This window comes from Pseudophryne corroboree, chromosome 6 (genome assembly GCF_028390025.1).
Source record: "Pseudophryne corroboree isolate aPseCor3 chromosome 6, aPseCor3.hap2, whole genome shotgun sequence".
NCBI lineage: Eukaryota > Metazoa > Chordata > Amphibia > Anura > Myobatrachidae > Pseudophryne > Pseudophryne corroboree.
In genome coordinates, this window is record NC_086449.1 from 289,380,113 (window position 1) to 289,407,050 (window position 26,938).

Below are 26,938 nucleotides of genomic sequence, written 5' to 3' on the forward strand. Positions count from 1 at the left end.
CTTTCGAAGCGCTTCAGTTCGGAAGATTTCACTCACGTCCTTTTCAACTGGATGTGCTCGCACAGTGGTCGGGCTCGCATCTGCAAATTCACCACAGGGTGAGGTTGTCGCCAAGAGCAAGGGTGTCTCTACTCTGGTGGCTCAAGGAACACAATTTAACCGCAGGGAAACTATTCGGCGGATGGAATTGGATAATTCTAACGACAGACGCGAGTCTCAGAGGTTGGGGAGCTGTAGTTCAAAATTGTCAACTCCAGGGTCTCTGGGCGGATCACGAAAGATTGCTGTCTATAAATGTCCTGGAACTCCGCGCAATTTACAATGCACTACGACAAGCAGTACACATGCTTCGATCTCAGACTGTCCAAGTGCAGTCAGACAACGCAACGGCAGTCGCATACATCAACAAACAAGGAGGAACAAAGAGCCGCATGGCAATGCGGGAAGTAGCTCGAATCCTCAGTTGGGCAGAATATCACCAGGTGATATTGTCGGCGGTGTTCATTCCGGGAGTGGACAACTGGGAGGCGGATTATCTCAGCCGTCGGGATTTTCATCCAGGAGAATGGGCATTAAATCCAGAGGTGTTTCACATGTTGGTTCAGAGGTGGGGTTACCCTCAGGTGGACCTGATGGCGTCTCGCCACAATCACCAAACACTCCAGTATGTGTCCAGAACGAGAGATCCAAAGGCAGTGGCGGTGGATGCTCTCACAATCGCGTGGCCGTACAGCCTTGTGTATCTGTTTCCACCGTTTCCGCTGCTCCCTCTAGTGCTAAAACGGATCAAAAGAGAGTCAGTCACAGTCATACTAGTGGCGCCTCATTGGCCTCGAAGAGCTTGGTTCTCGGATCTCCATGGATTACTCGCAGACGATCCTTGGCCGCTCCCCCTACGTCCGGACTTGTTACAACAGGGTCCGTTTCTTTACTCCGATTTAGCGCGGCTGCGTTTGACGGGGTGGCTGTTGAGACCACCCTCTTAAGAAGAGAGGGCATTCCAGAATCGGTTATACCAACCATGCTACGAGCTAGGAAGCCGGTTACGGCAGCTCATTATTACAGAATTTGGCGTGCCTATATAGGTTGGTGTGAAACTCGAAAGTTTCCGACATCATCTTTCAAGTTATCCCGTCTTTTGTTATTTCTACAAACGGGGTTAGATGGAGGACTGCGTATATCTACACTAAAGGTGCAGGTATCTGCTTTGTCAATTTACTTTCAAAGAAGATTGGCTCTATTGCCGTCTATACACACTTTTCTGCAAGGTGTCCTCAGCGTTCAGCCTCCATTCATTCCACCTACAGCGCCATGGGACTTGAATCTGGTTTTAGATTTTTTACAGTCTTCATATTTTGAACCCTTACAGCAAGTGGATATAAAGTTTCTCACTTGGAAAAATTTTTTCTTCTAGCCTTAGCTTCTGCAAGGCGTGTTTCAGATTTAGGTGCCTTGTCATGCAAGCCACCGTATTTGGTGTTTCATGATGACAGAGCGGAATTTCAGACGAATCCCGCTTTCTTACCAAAGGTAGTGTCATCTTTTCACATCAATCAACCAATAGTAGTTCCTGTGTTGACATCACATTCGGGAACTCTGGATGTGGTACGCGCTTTACGCGTTTATGTATCCCGAACGTCTACAGTTCGTAAGACGGATACGTTGTTTGTTCTCTATGATGCTGCCAAGATGGGTTGGCCAGCGTCTAAGCAGACCTTATCCAGATGGATAAAACTGACCATACGTCAGGCTTACCTTCATGCTAGGTTACAGCCGCCTACATCGGTAACAGCTCATTCCACACGTTCTGTGGGAACTTCATGGGCAGCTGGTCGTGGAGCTTCTACGACGCAGCTTTGCTGTGCGGCTACATGGTCTTCAGTGCACGCGTTTGTGCGCTTTTACAAGTTTGATACGTTTGCGGCATCAGCATCTAGCTTTGGCCGCCTAGTGTTACAGGTGCCAAACGGCTCTCCCGCCCACGGGGGAAGCTTTGGTACGTCCCAAGAGTACTCCAGTGACCCCTAGTGGATGAAAAAGAAAATAGGATTTTGGTACTTACCAGGTAAATCCTTTTCTTTGAATCCATAGGGGGCACTGGACGCCCACCCAGAGCAGTTTTACCTGGTTTGTGGTAAGTTCAGGGGATCTTATGGTAACACACTCTCACCGACTGGTTCAAATTCTCAAGTGCTGGTTATGGTGTCAACTGTTTAGTTGTCAGTAACGTTATGTGTCAACTTCGTTGTTGTCCGTTATGTTATATGTAATACTCCATTGTCAACCTCTCTATAGTTCCTGTTCGGCTCAGTAAAAAACACTGAGGTACTCGGGGATATGGAGGGGTGGAGTGTTCTAAATTTAAATATTCAGTGCCCTGTTCCTACGGAAACCGTCCATATCCCAAGAGTACTCCAGCGCCCCCTATGGATTTAAAGAAAAGGATTTACCTGGTAAGTACCAAAATCCTATTTTTACATGAGGTTTTGTTTGCTGGATTTAGTTGACTGTTAGGACTCATTCATAATTATGTTAAAGTTACACTCTCTAAAGTACTTCTCTAGTTTAGATGCACACTCAGCAGGGGTTTCCAGCTGCCTAAAACCCCTGCTCCCCCGTACCAGTACCAGGGAATTCATTCTGACTGTATGCAGCTGTAGATTGTTATCAGTTCCTCCCCTTCCTTACCCCTTTTCTCACCCCTGTTGACATCTGAACTGGCTAGGGTGCAAGTAAAGCTTTCAGTTAGGTGAGTTAATTATCTCCTCATTCCCAAATGCAATTTGTGTAAGCCTGCTTCATACAGGTACACACATCCACCTCCTTACAAATCACTCACTGTCACCACACTGGCCACCTCTGCCCTCTAACCGCCCTCACATCTCTCCTGGGTTTTTGGTACTAGTCAGCACGGATGCAAAGACATTTTATTGCTGATATTTCTTAAAAAGAAAAGCCTGCATTTACTGATGTACTGTTTATGTATGTTTCAAGATATACAGTAATAGTCTGTGTTGAAATATAAAGGAAACAAGTGACATTGACTTAAAACAGGGGACACGTGACCCTACTCAGACACAAAGCCATTAATAATGAAGGCTGTGTGTAATTTAGTAGTATGAGGTGGACACTATTTTTATTACTGACAGGCAAACCATTTTGGTTTTGACTGGTATTTTGAATCAGCGGTGGCTCCTACCTTGGTGGAGGAGGGGGGCTGCCACTGTCTGTGCTGCCAGGTCCATTGTCCCTGCTGCCAGGACCCTGTTCCCTTGCCCCCACTGCCGGCTGGGTCCTGGCATCTGTGCAATCTAGTACAGCGGGATCAGTGAAGTAGCAGCGATGGTACTGCGCAAACCCCCGGCTTTTATGGACTGTATCCACTGTATAGAAGCTGGCTAGGGCTGGCCGAAAGGCAGAGAGTGGCTTTCTATGGGAAGCCAGCTCTTTACTATTTGCAACCCAGTCTGGCATTCCTAGAGGGAGGAAACACCTCCCAATGGGACTGCCTGTATTGTCTCTGACTGACAGGTAAGACTTCCAATAGGAAGACACTGCCAGTCTCAGTGAAGCCAGTGCAGTCTCACGGACTGCCTCTGGCTTCACTGACTCTGAGCCGAGGTGGCAGATTTTTCCTGGGAAGGAAGGGTGGGGGGGGGGGGGGGGGAGAGCTGCAGTGCTGCAGCCCATAGGTAAAATCCACCACTGTTTGAAAACCATATGAGCAAGTGACATTCCAATGATGACAATGTCAGTGTTGGAAATATATGTGTACAGGCTTGTGGATGTAGCAGAGTTTCTGTACACACCAGTGGATGCCTGACAAGTATGAACAGCCCAGTTACTTAGCCATTGGATGGTCTTATTGAAGATAAAACAGGTTCAACCGTACTCACTGTTATACAAACTGGTAGATGGAGTGAACTTTGAGCGGATCGGTGGGTAATATAGCTCACCAGTTGATGAGTGTATGTAGGTACCAGTGCAGGTTGCTGGAACAGGGGTTATATCGCAGGTAACCAGAGGTCTCACAGGAGCTAAGTGGAATACTACTGTCTTCCACTGTGGCACTCCCACACAGTCTAAAGATGTATCACACAGCCTCCGGTATCAGACAGCTTGGAGCCAGGAAGTTTGCATGTAAAATATTTAGATTGTGCCCTAGTACACTAGGTCCAGACACTACACATACCAGCCTGTGCCCTAACAGTACACTACCACTAGTATACCAACACATTACCCAGTGTCCCCACATACAATACTTATTGTTCTCCAAAGAAGCAGGTAAACTACCACTACCATTCTGAAAATATATACTGGCGTTATTCTAAAAAGTGTTGAACATGCTGTAGTGCCTCATGCTCAATTATGCCACACTATAGTGCTCCAAGTTTATATGTTGCTACACAGTGCCCCAGTTTACGATACCACAGTACTGCCAGTTCGCATGATGCCAAAGATACCCCCTCACATGATGCCACAGTGCTGCCAGTTCACATGGTGCACCCGGTTCCTCCAGTTCACATAATTCCACATGGTGCCCTCAGTTCAGAAGATTCCACATGGGCCCCCAGCTTACATGATACCACATGGTGCCCCCAGTTCACATGATGCCTCACGGTTCCCCCAGTTCATATAATGCCACATGGTGACCTCAATTCACATGTTTCCACATTGCACTCCCAGTTCACATCTCTGTGCTTTCAGCCACACACACCCTCAGCTGTGTATTCAATGTATGTGAACTGGGAGTGCAATGTTCATTGATGAACCCTGCACACGCCTAATCTGAATTCACACTAATGTATAATTTAGCAGTGTATGTAAATGTATTGTATAATATTAGTACTTGCTTGTAGCTGATATTATCTCTTCTGAAGCCGTTCAGTGGAGTGTAGTTTATTAGTATACATGGACTGGTGTTTACTTAACACAGGGTAATTTAAGTCCTTTGATGAGCTGTCCAATTGGCTATAGCTGTAGCCTTTGTTAATTAGACCTAGTATATGTGTGCATTCAGTTATGGGGCCGTTGTCTGAGTTTGGAAAAATACGATGTTTAAAAATTACAAAGTTAGGAAATTTTTAAAAGAACAGTTAAACCAACAGTTGAACAAACATTGAAAAACATTGGAATCCAGGTAATTTCACCATTTAACTTGCATTTTCCTTGTGCACTTACTGTACCTATCTATACTCTTTTATTTAAAAAAACACCATGTTCCACAAACTGTTTTTCCTGATACCACTTCATGGTATCCTCTATAAAATGGCAACATCCTTCACTATTCCTGTTATTCATCACTCTATACACATTGCATCCTCATTAATCCACTCCCCTCTTATTAATACTCATGAGCTTTTAACCTATCTATGTACACTAACTGTAACATCCTCAACCTGTCACCATAAGAAACTATGTCGTCGTCCCCCCACTATACCTATCTCTCTCTTCTTCTGCTTTTACTAGCTGGTGACAAATCCCCAAGTCCAGGTCCCATCCACATACCATGCTCGCATTCAGCTGATTCACAACGGAATATAAATCCAACAAACCTTATCAACATCACATGTCTCCCATCTCCTTCCAAGTCACTAAAATGTGTTTTATGGAATGCACGCTCTGTTTGCAACAAATTAACATCTATACATGACCTTTTCATTGCAAAAAAACTCAATATGCTAGCTATAACAGAAACATGGCTCACACAATCAGACACTGCCTCCCCTGCAGCACTGTCACATGGTGGCCTCCACTTCACACACACCCCCAGTCCTGGTAACAGTAAAGGAGGTGGGTTTGGAATATTACTGTCCAAATCTTACACACACATTGTTTTACCACCTGTTCATTTGAAGTACACTCTATTAAGATTTTCACCCCTTTCTCTCTGCATGTTGCAGCTATCTATCGCCCACCTGGGCAACCCAAAAAGTTTCTGGAAGATTTTTCTGTTTGGCTATCTCACTTTTTATCCTCTGACATCTCCGCCATCGTTATGGTTGATTTCAATATCTCTATTGACAGTCCACAATCTCCCAATGCATCTACACTACTCTCTCTAACCACCTCTCTTGGCCTCTCCCAATGGACTGACTCCCCTACTCATCAGGAGGGCCACTGCCTTGATCTTGTATTTACCAGACTATGCTCTGTTTCTGATCTTACTAACACACCGTTCCCTCTCTCAGATCACAACCTTATCACCTGCATGCTCTCCTCCATTACTTCAAACTCAATATCCCTGAAGTCTACCAAGCCGCCTCTAACCCGCAGAAATATTAACGCTATTCATTTTCAACAACTATCTACCTCACTGTAACCAGTGCTCTCACCAATTTCTACATTCACCTCTACTGAGGCTGCTGTATCACACCTTAACCAAACTCTAGAAACAGCACTTGATGAAGTGGCTCCAGCTACCTATCACACTCCACGTAGACTTAGATGTCAACCACGTAGACTTAGATGTCAACCATGGCACTCTAAATACACTAGACGCCTACAAAAACTGTCACGTAAAGTATAACGCTAGTGGCGTAAATCTCGTAGTTCAAGTGACTTTCTCTCATATAAGACCGTGTACTACTCTTATTGTAATGCTCTGGACACTGCTAAACAAACATGTTTCCAATCTCTTATCTCTGCTCAAGCCTCTAACCCCAAGCGGCTTTTTAATACATTTAAATCACTTCTTGTCCCCCCTTCCCTCCCTCACCCAACACACCAGCCACGGTCAGTGCACAAGATCTTGCTTCCTATTTCAAGGACAACATTGATAAGATCCGAAATGAAATGGTATGCTCTTCCACATCCAGTGACCTGCTCAATTCCCTGCCTGAACCCTCTAACACCTACTCTTCATTTGATCCTACAAATGAAGATGAAGTATCTGCACTCTCTTCATCTGCCTACTCTAATACCTCTCCCCTTGACTCTATACTCTCACAAATTAGTAAAGCTCTGTCTGCTGTGCTCATCTCAACCGTAACTAAAATCTGTAATCCCACTCTGTCTACTGGTATCTTTCCTTCTCTGTACAAGCATGCAGTGATTATTCCCATTCTGAAAAAACAAAACTCTGACCCTAACTCTCTCTCAAACTACCATCCCATCTCTCAGCTCCCATGCCATCCAAGCTACTTGAGAGACTTGCCTACACTTGCCTCACACACTTTCTTAACTCAAACAACTTATTGGACCCACTTCAGTCAGGCTTTCGTTACCAACAGTCCACAGAGACTGCACTAACTAAAGTGGTGAATGACCTGGTCACTGCTAAGTCCAAAGGCTATTACTCACTTATTCTTCTAGATCTCTCTGCTGCTTTTGACGCTGTTGACCTCTCTTTTCTCATACAAACACTACAATCCCTAAGCCTTCAGGACACAGCCCTTTCTTGGTTCTCATTCCACCTATCTAAGAGCTCTTCCAGTGTCCACCTCTAAATCCAAGCTACTTGAGAAACTTGCCTACACTTGCCTCACACACTTTCTTAACTCGCACAGCCTACTGGACCAACTTCAGTCAGGATTTCGTGCCCAACACTCCACAGAGACAGCACTAACTAAGGTAGTGAATGATTTGGTCACTGCTAAATCTAAAGGCCATTACTCACTACTTATTCTCCTTGATCTCTCTGCTGCTTTTGACACTGTTGACCACTCTTTTCTCATACAAACACTACAATGCCTAGGTATTCAGGACACAGCCTTTTCTTGGTTCTCATCCTACCTATCTAATCGCTCCTTCAATGTTTTTTTCTCTAATTCCACCTCCTCTTCGCTACCTCTCTCAGTTGGAGTACCGCAAGGCTCAGTCTTAGGTCCTCTGCTTTTCTCTATCTATACCACATCTCTGGGCAAACTAATCAACTCTTTTTGATTTCAGTACCATCTGTAGGCAGATGATACTCAAATCTACCTATCCTCCCCAGATATGTCACCATCTGTATTGGGTCGTGTCATTGAATGCCTTTCTGCCATTTCATCTTGGATGACATCTCACCACCTCAAACTTAATATTTCCAAAACAGAAGGAATTATATTTCCACCGGCCAATAGTAGTTACCAACCTGATATCTCTATCACTGTTGATAACTCAGCAATCATCCCTACCCCACAAGTTCGCTGCCTAGGTGTCATTCTTGACTCTGAACTGTCCTTTGTCCCCACAGACAATCTGTCTCAAGATCATGTTACATTCATCTAAGAAACATATCCAAAATATGACCATACCTTACACAAGACACAGAAAAATCTCTAATCCATGCTCTCATTATCTCCCACATTGATTATTGTAATAGTCTCCTGACCGGTCTTCCCAAACATAGGCTCTCACCACTACAATCCATTTTCAAATGCAACTGCGAGGCTAATCTTCCTCGCCAGACGTTCATCGTCTGCAGATCCGCTCTGTCAGTCCCTCCATTGGTTACCGGTATTCTACCGTATTAAATATAAAATACTTTTACTTACATACAAGGCCATTAACCAAACTGCACCAACATACATCTCTTCACGCATCTCAAAATATCTCCCTACCCGACTTCTCCGCTCTGCACAAGATCTGCATCTCTCATCCACACGCATTACTTGTTCACCCACTCTGTGGAATGCCCTCCCACGCACAATAAGACTCGCCTCTAGTCTCCAAACTTTTAAATGTTCCCTGAAAACTCACCTCTTCAGACAATCCTATAAAATTCCAGACCCACCCACATAACTTTTAGTGCTTCCCTATCTAATTACATTCTCTCTGTACAGTACACATAACAACGCATATCTTGTCTTTCTTTACTCTCACATCCACTTGGCCAACATTGCTGGATGATCATATCATACAACCCATTAAGAACCTAGCAATCTGGTGGACCATTATGCAATAGGTAGCATATATCCTTGTGTATCAATGCCTATTTCCCTATAGATTGTAAGCTTGTGAGCAGGACCTTCCTACCTCTATGTCTGTCTATTGTTCCCCAGTTTTGTTCTATTACTATTGTTCTAATTGTAAAGTGCAACGAAATATGCTGCGCTATATAAGAAACTGTTAATAAATAATAAATAAATAATGTCACATGGTGCTGCCAGGACATATGCCACACAGTGCCTCCATCTTACATAGTTGCAATCCAGTTCCCCAGTTCACTTTATTCACCCTCTTTGCTACTCACCTTCCTGTGTTTTGTGTGCTCCTGCTGACTCAGTTTATTTAATCTCGAATCATCGTATCTTCAGACTGCACCAGGGTTTTTTAGGGAGCGTCTGACACCATATCACTGGTACCGTGCCACCCTGGATCTTCATGTTCCTCTTCATTGACTCTAGCAGCAACATTTGTTGCAGTCTACACCCTGCCCCTCACGAGTCTTTTTGACACCATTGTCACTGTGTGTGCCTCCCCCATGTGTGGAAGACCCTGGGTGACCATTCTGCAAGTAATCTGCCCGACCACCAGTAATTGCTGTACCTTACAGGCAAGCTGGGTCCAGTCCTTCCATGCTAGAGGGCGGGACTCTTGAGTCTGTTGGGCCTACCGGGCATTACCCCTGGTCCCTGCTTGTTGAGTACGGGCTAATCACATAAATCATATGCAAACCTAAATTATTTATAGACTATTTAAACCCTTCAGTACTAAGGTATTTATTTGCACTCGTCTTAAGAGTGTATTTTTGAACTTTTGGGCTCATCTTCAGACTTTAATAACAGTAGCTTCTTTGCAACTTTTTTTCAGAGAATTTAGCAGTTTTAGCAAATACCATTGGCTGTAATGGTTGATTTATCATTAATATCAGGAGTACAAATATGCACCTAATGCTTTTATTTACTGTTTGTCTCTTACACAAATAATCAACATTCAACACTGTATCCGGTCTCTAGGTCGACATGCATTAGGTCAACCACTATTGGTCAACATGCATTAGGTCGATATGATTTCTGTGTCGACGTGGTTACTAGGTAGACATATTCTAGCTCGACATGACAAAAGGTCGACATGAGTTTTTTAAAAACATTTTCCACATGGACTACAATTGGGAACAGTAACCTGTGCTGAGTCCAGCGGTAGCGGAGTGAGGCACCTTGCCCGAAACATGGCGAGCAAAGCGGTGCACTAATTGGGGTTCCCGGTCACTCTACGAAGAAAACTACACCAGAATTTTTTAAAACACTTGTTAACCTTTTGTCATGTCGACCTTGATCATGTCGACCTAATGCTTGTGTCAACCTATTTCAGGTGTCGACTTTGTTACTGTTGACCAATAGTGGTAAACCTAAACACTGCCGACCTAAGTGTGGTCGACCCTATAATCCACACCGGTCAACACATAAAAGGGTCAATTAGCTTATCTTTTTTGACACCTCTCTCTTACATATGGGTGCCCCCATATACTTCCCAAACTGTATATACATAACTACGGTGGGTGGTGGGAAGGGGGGTTAAACTTTTTTTGATTTTTTAAGAACCACAGAGGAGCAGGGTTGTGGAACTAAAGTACTCGCCCTTCTGGGTAAAAACTTTCTTGGTAAAAAAAAATCAAACATTATTGTTACAAAACGACTAATAACTTCATTTTAAAAAGTAGACTCCCTGCAGAAATACTTGACTATTAAGTGTGCTTAGAAGGACCTAAGAATCAGGAGTCATTCTAAGCTAGAATAATGTAAGACATAATTAAAGTTAAACTGAGCAGCATTTTAGTGAAATAACTGAAAAGTTTTAATAAATGAAGGGATTGGTGTTATAATAGTATTAGGAAAGATTTTAGGTGACATTTTCACTCTTTCCACCTATCATGCTCCTTCTTTATGCCAGGCCTGCAATCCCACACATTTAGCCAGTTTCATGCACTAGGATTTTCCTATTTTCTTAGACTTTTTTTTATATAGAATCCGTGCGTTGCACAAAACAGTGGGATAAGAGAATTTTGTTCAGACACATCAGTCCCAGTGGAAAATTGCAGTCTCATTTCCTATTCATAACCGCATAATTCGGCCAGAAGGCAATTAACCGTACAATTTGTCTTTGGCATGTGGTAGGGAGCTGAACCACCTGGAAGAAACCCATGTGAAGATACAACTGATTTGCAGACTCTGCACATATAGGGCCTGATTCATGTTTGTAAGTAAAGCAAAAAAGCAATCAACTGGGCAAAACCATTTTCCACTGCAGGTGGGGGAGATGTAACATGTGCAGGGTAAATACTGGCTGCTTTTGCATATACAGTAGTCCACAATTAGTAGACAGCTTTATTTCTACACAGGAAAGGACATTTTGGGGAAGTTAACGTGGTAGTGGCAGCAAAAAAGCAGGTGTATCCTGGTCATTTTCAAGGCATGTATCTGCTTTTAGCTGCGACTAAGTAAGTAGAGAAACATGGTGCAAGCGTCGGTACTTCCACGGCCAGTCTGCATAGCCATAGGTCAACCCTAAGAGCCAATATTCCTCATCATAGTCATGCGCAGTCACTGACATGGGGGTGCCACTCTGGACTTTCCCCCTCCTCCGGGTAACAGACTACCTCCTCCACCCCTTGCTCTGGGACATAAGACTGCTCACCTGTGCCGCCAGGTAATCAGTCTATGTCTTGGATGGGGGTGGGTGAGAGTAGACCATAATGCGGTGGCGGTGAAAGTCAGGAGCAGCACCCCCAATGCTGCGTATGACAACGTAATTGTGGAGGGCTTTGCAATGGCTCCAGTAGGCATCTATCTTTTTACTTAGGCTGCAGCTTTACTTGAGATAATTAGCAGTTCCATAACCTAGAAAAATGCAACTGCATATACATTTGTATACAAACATGAATTAGGCCCATAGGCCCAAATGTATTAAGCCTAAACAAGAGATAAAGTGAAGATGGATAAATAGTGATAAATGATCAGCCAATCAGCTTCCTAACTGCCATGTCTCCAGGCCCGTCACTGCGGGCACAGCTGTCCTGGGCACGGCCTCTCTGACAGAGAGGGAAAGGACCAGGCCGCTCATGCCGCCGGCTGCCCACTGCGGCCCATGTCCCTGTCTGTCCACCGCCATCACCCGTCCGGTGCCCGCAAGCTCTATTAACAATTTCTCTCTCAAGATAGCCGCTACTTCGGAGGGGACAGTTATTAAAATTACTAGAGTTTCTTTAATAACTGTCTCCTCTGAGGTGGCAGCCATTTTGAAAGGGACTTTTTCAATAGTGTTTACTTGAAGCAAGCTGCCAAACAGTCTGCTGTGGCGGCAGGGGGGCGAGGAAGGGGACGAGTAGAGCCCCTGACAATGAGCAGGTACTGGGGTATTACTGTGTGGGGCATAAAATGTGACAGGAAATAGGATTTCTTTTTTAAATATATATATTTTTTGGGTGGGGGGAGCTGCCTATTTTGTCAGTCCCGGGCCCCCACAATTTCTGATGGCAACCCTCCATGTCACAGGCTGTGTTTGAAAAATGACAGGAGCAGGTTGGTTTGTCATTTATCACTCTCTAGCCAACTCCACTTTATCTCTTGTTAAGGCTTAATACATTTAGGCCATAGTGCCCTAGTTAGATTCAAGTCCAAAGCACCAGCACTGTGAGGAAACCATGCCAACCACTATACCACTGTGCTGAATTTGTCATGTAGAGCCTGTCACCAGCCACAGCTTTCCTTGGAACTTAGCAGAGGGCATCTGTGGACATACAATAACAGGAAACATCCGCAATGATTAGAGTTTGGCATGGCAGTGTGAATTGCGGTCTTCAGCTGATCTGCCAGCCTATAGCACCTGTTGACCTCATGCAGAATTCCGCTGACTACTTCAGTAATTTGTAGTAAAATACATGATTTGCCACAATAGTTAATACTGCCACTAATGTATGTGATTATTGTTATTAAATTATAAAGAGCGTTTCCTAAGCTGTAATGCTCTCAAAGCAGCGGCAGGTAAATTGTTCCTCTTCAATAACTATAATAATAGCACTTTAGACATACTTTATCTGAAGAGTATTTTCTTTATTCTGTTTTATTAGTAACAATATGAACATACAGGCGTGATTTTCCTGAGAGATGACAGCATCAATGTAAAGTACTTTGCAGTAAGGCTGTTCTCAAGGGCAGCAAAAGTGTGTGGTGTCTCATGAATTGCAAAAATCTAGAAGTTAGTGCACATTACAACCGTTGTCACTTAGCTTGCCCCTGGGATTACTGTTTGTTCATTAGTATGATTGATCATTCAGGCTCCCTAGTTAGGTCATCTTTACTAGAGCTCCAGATGGAATTTAACATGCCATGGTGGCAGAGTACAATAAAATACAGTGATGGCAATTCATCCTATTGTATTAGAGGACATGTGGCTTCAGTTAGATCTAAATATATGTATTTACCAATACAACGTGTTACCTGCTACAGTTTTGAGCAATGTCTGGTCTCCTCTGGAATAATGTTGTTCAGTTCGGGTGCTCTGGCCAGCTTACACTACCACATACTGTACCTGTTTGCTCTGTCTTTAAACCTAGTCTTGTGCAACCAGGTAGCTGGTGATGTTACCAGGGTGAGACAGATGGTATTTACGGTAGAGATGTGCACCGGAAATTTTTTGGGTTTTGGGTTCGGTTCCGTGGCCGTGTTTTGGGTTCGAACGCGTTTTGGCAAAACCTCACCGAATTTTTTTTGTCGGATTCGGGTGTGTTTTGGATTCGGGTGTTTTTTTCAAAAAACCCTAAAAAACAGCTTAAATCATAGAATTTGGGGGTCATTTTGATCCCAAAGTATTATTAACCTCAATAACCATAATTTCCACTCATTTTCAGTCTATTCTGAACACCTCACACCTCACAATATTATTTTTAGTCCTAAAATTTGCACCGAGGTCGCTGGATGACTAAGCTCAGAGACCCAAGTGGCCGACACAAACACCTGGCCCATCTAGGAGTGGCACTGCAGTGTCACGCAGGATGGCCCTTCCAAAAAACACTCCCCAAACAGCACATGACGCAAAGAAAAAAAGAGGCGCAATGAGGTAGCTGTGTGACTAAGCTCAGCGACCCAAGTGGCCGACACAAACACCTGGCCCATCTAGGAGTGGCACTGCAGTGTCACGCAGGATGGCCCTTCCAAAAAACACTCCCCAAACAGCACATGACGCAAAGAAAAATGAAAGAAAAAAGAGGTGCAAGATGGAATTGTCCTTGGGCCCTCCCACCCACCCTTATGTTGTATAAACAGGACATGCACACTTTAACCAACCCATCATTTCAGTGACAGGGTCTGCCACACGACTGTGACTGAAATGACGGGTTGGTTTGGACCCCCACCAAAAAAGAAGCAATTAATCTCTCCTTGCACAAACTGGCTCTACAGAGGCAAGATGTCCACCTCATCATCATCCTCCGATTCATCACCGTGTACATCCCCCTCCTCACAGATTATCAATTCGTCCCCACTGGAATCCACCATCACAGCTCCCTGTGTACTTTGTGGAGGCAATTGCTGCTGGTGAATGTCTCCATGGAGGAATTGATTATAATTCATTTTAATGAACATCATCTTCTCCACATTTTCTGGAAGTAACCTCGTACGCCGATTGCTGACAAGGTGAGCGGCGGCACTAAACACTCTTTCAGAGTACACACTTGTGGGAGGGCAACTTAGGTAGAATAAAGCCAGTTTGTGCAAGGGCCTCCAAATTGCCTCTTTTTCCTGCCAGTATACGTACGGACTGTCTGACGTGCCTACTTGGATGCGGTCACTCATATAATCCTCCACCATTATTTCAATGGGGAGAGAATCATATGCAGTGACAGTAGACGACATGTCCGTAATCGTTGGCAGGTCCTTCAGTCCGGACCAGATGTCAGCATCAGCAGTCGCTCCAGACTGCCCTGCATCACCGCCAGCGGGTGGGCTCGGAATTCTGAGCCTTTTCCTCGCACCCCCTGTTGCGGGAGAATGTGAAGGAGGAGATGTTGACAGGTCGCGTTCCGCTTGACTTGACAATTTTCTCACCAGCAGTTCTTTGAACCCCTGCAGACTTGTGTCTGCCGGAAAGAGAGATCCAAGGTAGGTTTTAAATCTAGGATCGAGCACGGTGGCCAAAATGTAGTGCTCTGATTTCAACAGATTGACCACCCGTGAATCCTTGTTAAGCGAATTAAGGGCTCCATCCACAAGTCCCACATGCCTAGCGGAATCGCTCTGTGTTAGCTCCTCCTTCAATGTCTCCAGCTTCTTCTGCAAAAGCCTGATGAGGGGAATGACCTGACTCAGGCTGGCAGTGTCTGAACTGACTTCACGTGTGGCAAGTTCAAAAGGTTGCAGAACCTTGCACAACGTTGAAATCATTCTCCACTGCGCTTGAGACAGGTGCATTCCACCTCCTATATCGTGCTCAGTTGTATAGGATTGAATGGCCTTTTGCTGCTCCTCCAATCTCTGAAGCATATAGAGGGTTGAATTCCTCCTCGTTACTACTTCTTGCTTCAGATGATGGCAGGGCAGGTTCAGGCGTTTTTGGTGTTGCTCCAGTCTTCTGTACGTGGTGCCTGTACGCCGAAAGTGTCCCGCAATTCTTCTGGCAACCGAAGGCATCTCTTGCACGCCCCTCTCGTTTTTTAAATAATTCTGCACCACCAAATTCAAGGTATGTGCAAAACATGGGACGTGCTGGAATTTGCCCATATTTAATGCACACACAATATTGCTGGCGTTGTGCGATGCCACAAATCCACAGGAGAGTCCAATTGGGGTAAGCCATTCTGCGATGATCTTCCTCAGTTGCCGTAAGAGGTTTTTAGCTGTGTGCGTATTCTGGAAAGCGGTGATACAAAGCGTAGCCTGCCTAGGAAAGAGTTGGCGTTTGCGAGATGCTGCTACTGGTGCCGCCGCTGCTGTTCTTGCGGTGGGAGTCAATACATCTACCCAGTGGGCTGTCACAGTCATATAGTCCTCAGTCTGCCCTGCTCCACTTGTCCACATGTCCGTGGTTAAGTGGACATTGGGTACAACTGCATTTTTTAGGACACTGGTGAGTCTTTTTCTGAGGTCTGTGTACATTTTCGGTATCGCCTGCCTAGAGAAATGGAACCTAGATGGTATTTGGTACCGGGGACACAGTACCTCAATCAAGTCTATAGTTGGCTCTGCAGTAATGATGGATACCGGAACCACGTTTCTCACCGCCCAGGATGCCAAGGCCTCAGTTATCCGCTTTGCAGCAGGATGACTGCTGTGATATTTCATCTTCCTCGCAAAGGACTGTTGGACAGTCAATTGCTTGGTGGAAGTAGTAAAAGTCGTCTTACAACTTCCCCTCTGGGATGACCATCGACTCCCAGCAGCAACAACAGCAGCGCCAGCAGCAGTAGGCGTTACACGCAAGGATGCATCGGAGGAATCCCAGGCAGGAGAGGACTCGTCAGAATTGCCAGTGACATGGCCTGCAGGACTATTGGCATTCCTGGGGAAGGAGGAAATTGACACTGAGGGAGTTGGTGGGGTGGTTTGCGTGAGCTTGGTTACAAGAGGAAGGGATTTACTGGTCAGTGGACTGCTTCCGCTGTCGCCCAAAGTTTTTGAACTTGTCACTGACTTATGATGAATGCGCTGCAGGTGACGTATAAGGGAGGATGTTCCGAGGTGATTAACGTCCTTACCCCTACTTATTACAGCTTGACAAAGGCAACACACGGCTTGACAAATGTTGTCCGCATTTCTGTTGAAATACTTCCACACCGAAGAGCTGATTTTTTTGGTATTTTCACCAGGCATGTCAATGGCCATATTCCTCCCACGGACAACAGGTGTCTCCCCGGGTGCCTGACTTAAACAAACTACCTCACCATCAGAATCCTCCTTGTCAATTTCCTCCCCAGCGCCAGCAACACCCATATCCTCCTCATCCTGGTGTACTTCAACACTGACATCTTCAATCTGACTATCAGGAACTGGACTGCGGGTGCTCCTTCCAGCACTTGCAGGGGGCGTGCAAATGGTGGAAGGCGCATGCTCTTCACGTCCAGTGTTGGGAAGGTCAGGCATCGCAACCGACACAATTGGACTCTCCTTGTGGATTTGTGATTTCGAAGAACGCACAGTTCTTTGCTGTGCTTTTTCCAGCTTAAGTCTTTTCATTTTTCTAGCGAGAGGCTGAGTGCTTCCATCCTCATGTGAAGCTGAACCACTAGCCATGAACATAGGCCAGGGCCTCAGCCGTTCCTTGCCACTCCGTGTGGTAAATGGCATATTGGCAAGTTTACGCTTCTCCTCCGACGATTTTAATTTAGATTTTTGAGTCCTTTTTTTACTGATCTTTTGTGTTTTGGATTTTACATGCTCTGTACTATGACATTGGGCATCGGCCTTGGCAGACGACGTTGATGGAATTTCATCGTCTCGGCCATGACTAGTGGCAGCAGCTTCAGCACGAGGTGGAAGTGGATCTTGATCTTTCCCTATTTTTGGAACCTCAACATTTTTGTTCTCCATATTTTAATAGGCACAACTAAAAGGCACCTCAGGTAAACAATGGAGATGGATGGATACTAGTATACTTATGGATGACGAGTGACTGACGACAAAGAGGTAGCTACAGCCGTGGACTACCGTACTGCGTCTGCTAGTATAGAGATGATAATGATATAAAAAATATATATATATATCACTACTGCAGGTATATATATAATATAATGACGGACCTGCTGGACACTGTCAGCAGACTCCTAAACTACTAGTATGAAGAAGATAGAAAAAAAAACCCCACCACAGGTAGGTATACAATTATAGACGAGCACTGACGACACAGAGATAGCTACAGCCGTGGACTACCGTACTGCGTCTGCTAGTATAGAGATGATAATGATATAAAAAATATATATATATCACTACTGCAGGTATATATATATAATGTAATGACGGACCTGCTGGACACTGTCAGCAGACTCCTAAACTACTAGTATGAAGAAAATTTAAAAAAAAAACCCACCACAGGTAGGTATACAATTATGGACGAGCACTGACGACACAGAGGAAGCTACAGCCGTGGACTACCGTACTGCGTCTGCTAGTATAGAGATGATAATGATATAAAATATATATATATATATATATCACTACTGCAGGTATATATATAATATAATGACGGACCTGCTGGACACTGTCAGCAGACTCCTAAACTACTAGTATGAAGAAGATAGAAAAAAAATCCCCACCACAGGTAGGTATACAATTATGGACGAGCACTGACGACACAGAGGTAGCTACAGCCGTGGACTACCGTACTGCGTCTGCTAGTATAGAGATGATAATGATATAAAAAATATATATATATCACTACTGCAGGTATATATAATATAATGACGGACCTGCTGGACACTGTCAGCAGACTCCTAAACTACTAGTATGAAGAAGATAGAAAAAAAACCCCACCACAGGTAGGTATACAATTATGGACGAGCACTGACGACACAGATGTAGCTACAGCCGTGGACTACCGTACTGCGTCTGCTAGTATAGAGATGATAATGATATAAAAAATATATATATATCACTACTGCAGGTATATATATAATATAATGACGGACCTGCTGGACACTGTCAGCAGACTCCTAAACTACTAGTATGAAGAAGATAGAAAAAAAATACCCACCACAGGTAGGTATACAATTATGGACGAGCACTGACGACACAGAGGTAGCCACAGCCGTGGACTACCGTACTGCGTCTTCTAATATAGAGATGATAAAGATGATAGAGATGAACAAAAAAAATATAACACTACTGCAGGTAAATATTTATATAATATAATGAATGACAGACCTGCTGGACACTGTCAGCAGAATGCGTTTATAGAATAAAATAAAAAAACACCACAGGAGTGTTTAACTTTTTCAGGCAGACAATATACTGGTGGTCACTGGTCAGTCACACTGGCAGCAAAAGTGTGCACTGTACTCCTGCTATAACTGCACCCCAGTCTCCCCCACAATTCAGCTGTGTGAGCAGTGAGCACTCAGCACAGTCAGATATACATAGATATATCATGCAGCACACTGAGGCTGAGCACAGATATGGTATGGAGCGTTTTTTTTAGGCAGAGAACGGATTAAAAAAAACTAGCAAAACTCTGCACTGACTGTACTCCTCCTAACAGCTCTCCCCAATCCTCCCCACAATAAGCTAAGCAGCAATCAGATCAACTAACTACTAACAGTAACTATAAATGGAGAGGACGCCAGCCACGTCCTCTCCCTATCAATCTCAATGCACGTGTGAAAATGGCGGCGACGCGCGGCTCCTTATATAGAATCCGAGTCTCGCGATAGAATACGAGCCTCGCGAGAATCCGACAGCGGGATGATGACGTTCGGGCGCGCTCGGGTTAGCCGAGCAAGGCGGGAAGATCCGAGTCTGCCTCGGACCCGTGTAAAAAGGCTGAAGTTCGGGGGGGTTCAGATTCCGAGGAACCGAACCCGCTCATCTCTAATTTACGGATACTATTGGATAGAAGTGTGTTTTTACTTAATGTAGTTTATATTGCTAGAATCCTTATACAGTGATGATGTCACCACAGCATGCTCAAAAATGGCCCCAACTCCACAATAATGGCATTATGGGACCATGCCCAAAGTGCGCTGTTAGGCACAGCCATGTGCAGTTCCTGGCCCTGCTTATATGTTTACAGAGTGGTTTAATAAATACTCTGCCTTGTTCATACACATTTACTGTATAATCACATTTACAGATACTGAATTTACATTCATTCAGAACTATGCTTACCAGAGATGCACATGTGTTATTGGATGTTGAGCACCACATTAAACTATATATGTAGGTTAACTAATTTGCCAGGCCCACAATTCACATGTCCCATAGGGCACAACAAAGGATATAAGTGTTACACATAATAGACTGGGCCAAATGTTACAATCAGTGTCGGACTGGGGCATGACGGGCCCACCGGGGGGATGCTGTTGTAGGGGCCTATGCTTAATGGTGTGGCCAGGCTCCACTAGGGCGTGGCTAGCCACCACAGAGGTTTGGATAACCCTTAAAGAGTACATGCTCTGTTCCTCCTGGTAAATATATAATAAACCATATTCTTGTGAAGTATAATGTAACATAAGTCTAATGCATAATTCAAGTGCACTAGGATAGAGTCTGGAACCTGATCCCTAGAGGAGGAGGAGGGCCCACAGGCAGTGGGGCCCACTGGTGGTTTCCACTGTCGGCCAGTCCGACCCTGGTTACAATACAGGTAGAACTGCAGTAGTTCTCTTGACTAGAGCACAGGCAGGGGTTGTGGTTCAGCAGCAACTGAAAAGACACAATGGGCCTAATTCAGAGTTGATCGCAGCAGCAAATTTGTTAGCAGTTGGGCAAAACCATGTGCACTGCAGGGGAGCAGATATAACATGTGCAGAGAGAGTTAGATTTGGGTGGTATGTGTTCAAACTGAAATCTAAATTGCAGTGTAAAAATAAAGCAGCCAGTATTTACCCTGCACAGAAACAAAATACCCCACCCAAATCGAACTCTCTCTGCAAATGTTACATCTGCCCCACCTGCAGTGCACATGGTTTTGCCCAACTGCTAACAAATTTGCTGCTACGATCAACTCTGAATTTCCCCCACAGTTTACCTCACTTTGTACTGGGTATCTCTCCAGTTATACTTGTACCACTAATGATATTTGTTGCAGAACAAATTATATCTTCATATACTATATAGGGGAAGTGTCATTTTGCAAAGTGATCCAGTTATCCCAGTATAGACACTGCATCACTGGGCCCCTTGGGCTACTCTTTGGAGCAAATGTGGAAGTGGACTCTGTTCTGCTCTTTTGTAGCACCAGTAGGTCATCCATTTCAGTGAAAATAGGAATTAAGATAGGTGCACGCTTTACAATTGGGCCAATTTGCCAATAATCGGATGATCGCCCTGTTTTTTAGTTAGTGGGCATGACCGTTTTGGCCAGACACCACTAAAATGGGCAAAAATTCTCTGTTTCGATTGTTGAATTGTTCACACTTTCCAGAAGATGATCGGTCAAAAGGTCCCGATATCATGCAGTGTGTGGGCATTCTCAATAATCTGCCCATATTTCCTATGATTTTTCCTGATTAACTCATCCTCCTTGTGGCAGGACTTATGCAAATTCAGTGTGGTGTGGCAGAAAATCAGTGACTTAAATCTCCTTAGTATATTCTGTCGAATATAGGTACCTTTGACTGGCAGAAAAATTGTGCAGTTTGTCGGTACAGTCAGAATATTACATAGTGTTTATCTAGCTTCAGTCTGTAGGACTATGCATGAGGTCCTGAGATTTTCTCCTGGGTGCTCCCAGTTATAGATATGTCATACAGGTGTACTGTTGGTATTTTCTCTGTGTTTTGCTCTGTAATTTCTCTCTTTTTTTCACAACTCCCACATACTACCGTTTTTTACATACGTCTTACTAATACTAAAAGACATGCATCCCTCACTGTTTAATAGATAATGTACTTTTTAAAGACAATTATACTACCTGGCTTCTGTAACATTTTCATTGAAACCGCCTTAGCTCACAGAGAGCTACATTTTGGGGCAATGTTTCTTTCTGGGCAGGCATAAACAATGCACATTTCAAGGTCTGGCATTCTAATGGAATTTCAGCCATTAAGTATGTGTTCGACCCTGTGGGTCCTTTCAGGACTTATAGGAAAAATTTCAGTTGCCTAAATCACAATTTTATTTGTACTTTCAGGCCCGTCACTTTGCTTCAACCTTACCTCCTACAGTGGCGCTAAGTCTGCAGACGATAGTCTATTCGCACTACTGAAATGTTTTTCTGCCCTTTCCTACAGAACTAAATTACTTACAGTAGAATTGCTTATACATTGTTCCCTTGTTGTTTGGTGTAATCTGATTACTAGCTGGAAACCTGTTATACCATTGTAACATTCTGACTATGGTTCTACCCTTAGATATTTAGCATTAGCTCTTCAGGAAATCCATGTCAAAGTTATACACTGCGCTTATATAGCTCAGGATCAGCACCAACATATGGTACAGGAGTCAGGGCAATGGGGGTCATTCCGACCCGTTCGCACGCAGCGGTTTATCGCTGCGGTGCGGAATGCGCATGCGTGAAGGGCGCAGTGCGCAACATTGCCCAGCGACAGGGGTTGCCGGGTTACGTCGCGGCTTAAGAAGAAAGCGAGAGATCGCAGGACGGACCGCAAAGAAGATTGACAGGAAGAGGGCGGTGCAGGGCGGATCCGGACTGTTTGGAGCCGTTTTCGGGGAGTGGTAAACAAAACGCAGGCGTGCCCAGGAGAACGGAGGGCAGAGGAGTGACGTCAAAGCCGAGCCCACCATCGCTGGATCCATCGCACAGGGTAAGTACTAGGTATAGGTCTAGTCTTGTTTTGTGTGAATTTTTTTTAGCTTAGCAGGGCTGCACAAGCGATCGCAGCCCTGCTAAGCTAAAATACACTCCCCCATAGGCGTGGGCTAGTTGATCGCAGCAGCAGCAAAAAGTTGCTGGCTGCGATCAACTCGGAATGACCACCCATGTCCTAAGTGCAAGTTGCACACTGCCACACTTATCCTGAATTTCTGAGAATGTGGGAAAAGTCATAATGCTAGGGAAAAGTCCTAAACTTTATTCATTCTCTGTTCTCTTTACGGTTAGTGGCGGATCCCCTGGCTACAGTATGTTATGTTGTAACTTTGACAATTGAAGTTTAGGTCTGCATAAATGTACCATTCTCTTCCTGTCGACAACCATAGTAACTGTGGCTAAAAAGGCTATTTTGCTACTTTGGATATCCCAATCTCCTCTGCTGGCCACAGTCAAACAGCTTTACCTGCAACTACTTTATTTTGACAGGAAGGCCATACTTCCTAACACTCATAAAGGTGTAACATATTTCCATACAAAATGGGACTTCTACATTGCTCAATTGCAGACTCAAACCCAACTTTACATTTATAAACTCTTTGAACATACCACGTGGTTCATTCATAGGAAATTGGAGAATGACCCTTAAGTGTCTTGTTATCTTTAGCCCTAATTCCCTATCTGGAGAGGTTGATGTACTCCTTTGAGCCTTTTTTTTTTTTGCTATTCTATGAGCGCTATACCACCTGCCCATTCCTTTCCCCATCCCTGTTTTCCCTCCTTTTTATTTCCTTTCTATCTTTTCCGTGTTTTTCTATTGTTTTGTATTATTTGTATTGATCTACGTGCATCTTGACTGACTTTCTATTTATATCCATATTTTTGACGTTCATATTTGACATGATTTCAAGGCACTTTTGTTCATGTGTTTAATATACTATTTCATTTTCCATAATATGGATATTCCGTATCAGCATTGTGTGACTATTTAGGTCTTCCATTTTTTTCTTCTATTCTACTGATGTCATTTTTGTATGCCTCTTTGTATGCAAGTAAAAAAAGATTTTATTAAAAGAAGACATGCAAATGGATCTGAAACTAGATACCATTGTTACTGATGTCACCATGCCCACTGCTGTTATTAATGGAGTTGCAATATAGTTCAGTTTGCTTTCCTGTATTCAAAAATCATAGCATACCTGCTGTGCTGTAACTAGGGTGGTGCAGACAGTGCATTGTACACAGCTCATTTACCTTGTGGTTGCACCATCCACATTCACGCCTATTGGTATGTGCCAGACAGCTGTAACACTGTCCGTTGTAGACATTATAGCAGACTGCGCCTCTTCCCTGTGTGCTCTTCCATGGGGCAGGGGAAGAGGACAGAAGAGCTGAGAGAAGGAAGAGCCAGCAGGCAGGTGAGGGGCATGGGTAAGTACAGGATCGGGGAGGAGATGAGCCGGTCAAGAGAGGAGGAAGGAATAGCTGAAACAGGAGCTGGCAGCAGCGACTAAGGAGCAGGGCAGACGGGTCAGTGTTGTGATTGGAAACATTGGGACAGCAGCAGCATGGAAGGACATCAGAGCTCATCATTAGAGACCCCACCCTCATACAGCAGTGAGGCAGGTGGGGTGAGACACAGGTAACCGTGCAGAGTCTGAGTGGCTGCCTCCACAGGGGTTTGCATCACAGGGGCATTCATACATATACTCTGGTCATACATAATACACTTAGTACTCATGCACTTAGTGTTTGTCCGACACACACAAACCACACCACACCATACCCTGTGGATGGAAGGGGGAAGAGGAATGATGATGGTGAGGAGGAAATAGGTTTAGAGACTTTACCTGGCATAATGTGTATTAGTGGCACTTCTTTGGCGTAACATGTATAAGGGGCTTTACTGTGGCGTAACATGTATAAGGAGCTCTACTGTAGTGCAACGTGTATATGGAGTACTACTGTGTGGCGTAATGTGATTAGTGGACAATACTGTGCAGTGTAATACAGTATGAATTGGTACTATTTTTGATGCATGCCTTTGGTGCGCACAGTCCCTATTTTCAATGTGGGGGAGAGGGGGCACCAATTCTCTATCTGGCAGAAGGCACCAAAATGTCTACTTATGTCGCTGCATAGCTGATAACTATCCCACTTTTTGAGGTCTGTCCTGCAGTATCCCGATTAGTAGAGGGGTTGGGTGGGGGGTATGGGGGGTTGTGCTGTGGAGGCAGGAGTCTACACATCATGCAGCATGAAAAACAAACACTTCCTTTTGACATGTTTAAAAAAAAAAAAATCAAGGCTTAACATTCATAGTTCCTTTTATATGGGATACACAGTATTGCTGGCAGTGCAGCATTACAATCCCATGCTGATAAAATATGCTGTTCAATGTTTAATGTGCCGTGATTCATTTATGTGGCCACACAGTGTGCAGCCTGTGTTGTTAGCTTGGCTCTATTGTTCACATAGTCAGAATGTACCTGTAGTTTCTTGCTAATTAGTTGTGTGTGAGTTTAGGTGGTTGTCTGAAATCCTCAACTAGGGGCTCATGGAAGATTTATGATCCATCTTGGAGTTGTTTCATTAAAGTGTATATACTTTCTTGTTCTGGATTGTAGGTAGTTTTTGCTTACATTGTTATTCCCAGCACTGAGAATTTGCAGTAGCTCAGCTTTAGAGTTTGTATACACTAATGTCACTAATGTGTAACTGTAAATCCCCCGTTTTACATATTCCTGAGTCAGCACAGTGATTATACAATATAGTGCAGTATGCTAATAATGTACTTTTTCTTTATAAACATCAATGAGCTTCACATATTTAGTGAATCTTAATGAGATAAATTGTACATTTTAATATCCTCAGTGGTTTCTTAATTGTAAAACATGTTGTCATGTATTAAGGGCAAATCATAATTTACAGTGCTTGACATAACATTGTTAGGGGATAATCTATTAAAGGTTAATTTGTACAAACAGAGATAAAAAAAAAATCCTAAATGTATTCAGTGATTTACAGGTTTTAGACTATTGAATCTATTAAAGGCATATCGGCCCATAACAACCAGTTTCTCAGCAAGAACAGGAAATGCTATGAAAGTAAATTAGTAAATCCACCTTGGAAATCACTAAAATAAATGCCATCATGGAAAAGCATGGGCCCATTGCAAGGATGGGAAAGGTTTTAGAATTTTAAATATGATTTTTTTTATATAATAGAAAGAAAACACAAAGAGCTCCACTTAATAGACTGCAGCATTGGGACAGAAATTCTTTGTTTTGGTAACTTAGGTCATGATTCAGAGCTGGGGGCACTTCACATCTTTGGACGCAGCAGCAATGTATAAATATGCTATTGCAGCAAGAGGTATCTTGTCTAAATCAACACCTCTTCCTGCTTCGGTGATCCGCCGCTGAGTCCTAAGATGCAGCATATAACCACTCTGCAAAAACCATTTAGAGCTGTATGGGTAAGAAGACTCTGCAAAAACATCAGCCATCAGATTGGCCATCTCAGCATTGTAGCTGAGGCCCCCACCCCCTCATTTTTGGGGATGCTGTCCATCCCTGCACCCCACCCGCCCCCAATCACCCACAAGACTGACGCATCCGCAGTACCAGTACTGTACACGATCCAATCTTCTGACATCTGAGTAGTACGCAAATCATCGGACTTGCTTACTTATCTGAGTCAGATCCTTACAGTGCTTAGGGTCAATTTAAAAAGGATGTCAATTAGTCCTTTAGTTGCCTCTCCCAGTAGTATTGTAAATGTTACTTACAAGTATTACATTATTAGCATTATTACCAACAATTAATTATATAGCATCAGCGTTATTCATCACACTTTAAAAATATAATTTTCTGATTGTTCCTGTTTGAAGAATACCTTCTTTATGTCTAATAATGTTTGGTGTACATCTATAACTATTGTTATATAATCAGACTTTGTATTCAGGTTTGTTAGCAATTGGGCAAAACCATGTTGCACTGCAGGTGGGGCAGATGTAACATGCAGGGAGACTTACATTTGGGTGGGTTATATTGTTTCTGTGCAGGGTAAATAATGGCTGCGTATTAAGGTTCAGTTTGAACACACCACACCCAAATCTAAATCTCTGCACGTGTCACATCTGCCCCACCAGCAGTGCAACATGGTTTTGCCCAATTGCTAACCTTTTTGGTTTGCTAACAAACCTGAGTAAGGCCCCCAGTGCATCAGCTAATTGAAAGGGCCACTTATACCCTTCAGTTAGAAATCATCATCTGCACAGTATCATTCTCTTTTCAGGTAAAGCGATCTCAGTTTATTGCCTGAATATAGAGAAAATGTGATTGGTCACATGATGTAACTGATTGTGTACTGCTTACTTCTAGTCCTGTATTCTGATGAACAACATCCAACAACTGAGAGTTCAGCTGGAAAAAATGTTTGAGAATATGGGAGGCAAAGAGGTAAGACTCCATTTTTTTTTTATCACACATGGTTTACAAAAACGTATTTAGAGATCATTAGCCAAATCCTTATTTAATAATTTGCGTACATCAATATTTGATCTACTTTTAAAATGACGGTGTTACACAGAGGGGAG

General features: G+C 43.8%; 1 protein-coding gene across 1 annotated transcript in view; it reads left to right on the top strand.

Moving 5' to 3' along the window:
* The window catches only part of UNC13C (unc-13 homolog C), a 1,008,422-nt gene that overhangs the window by 735,131 nt on the left and 246,353 nt on the right, over window positions 1-26,938 (top strand). Inside the window, exon 25 of the mRNA XM_063926117.1 lies at window positions 26,724-26,801. Within this exon, the coding sequence (XP_063782187.1) occupies window positions 26,724-26,801 (78 nt within the window). The remainder of the gene's footprint in view (window positions 1-26,723; window positions 26,802-26,938) is intronic.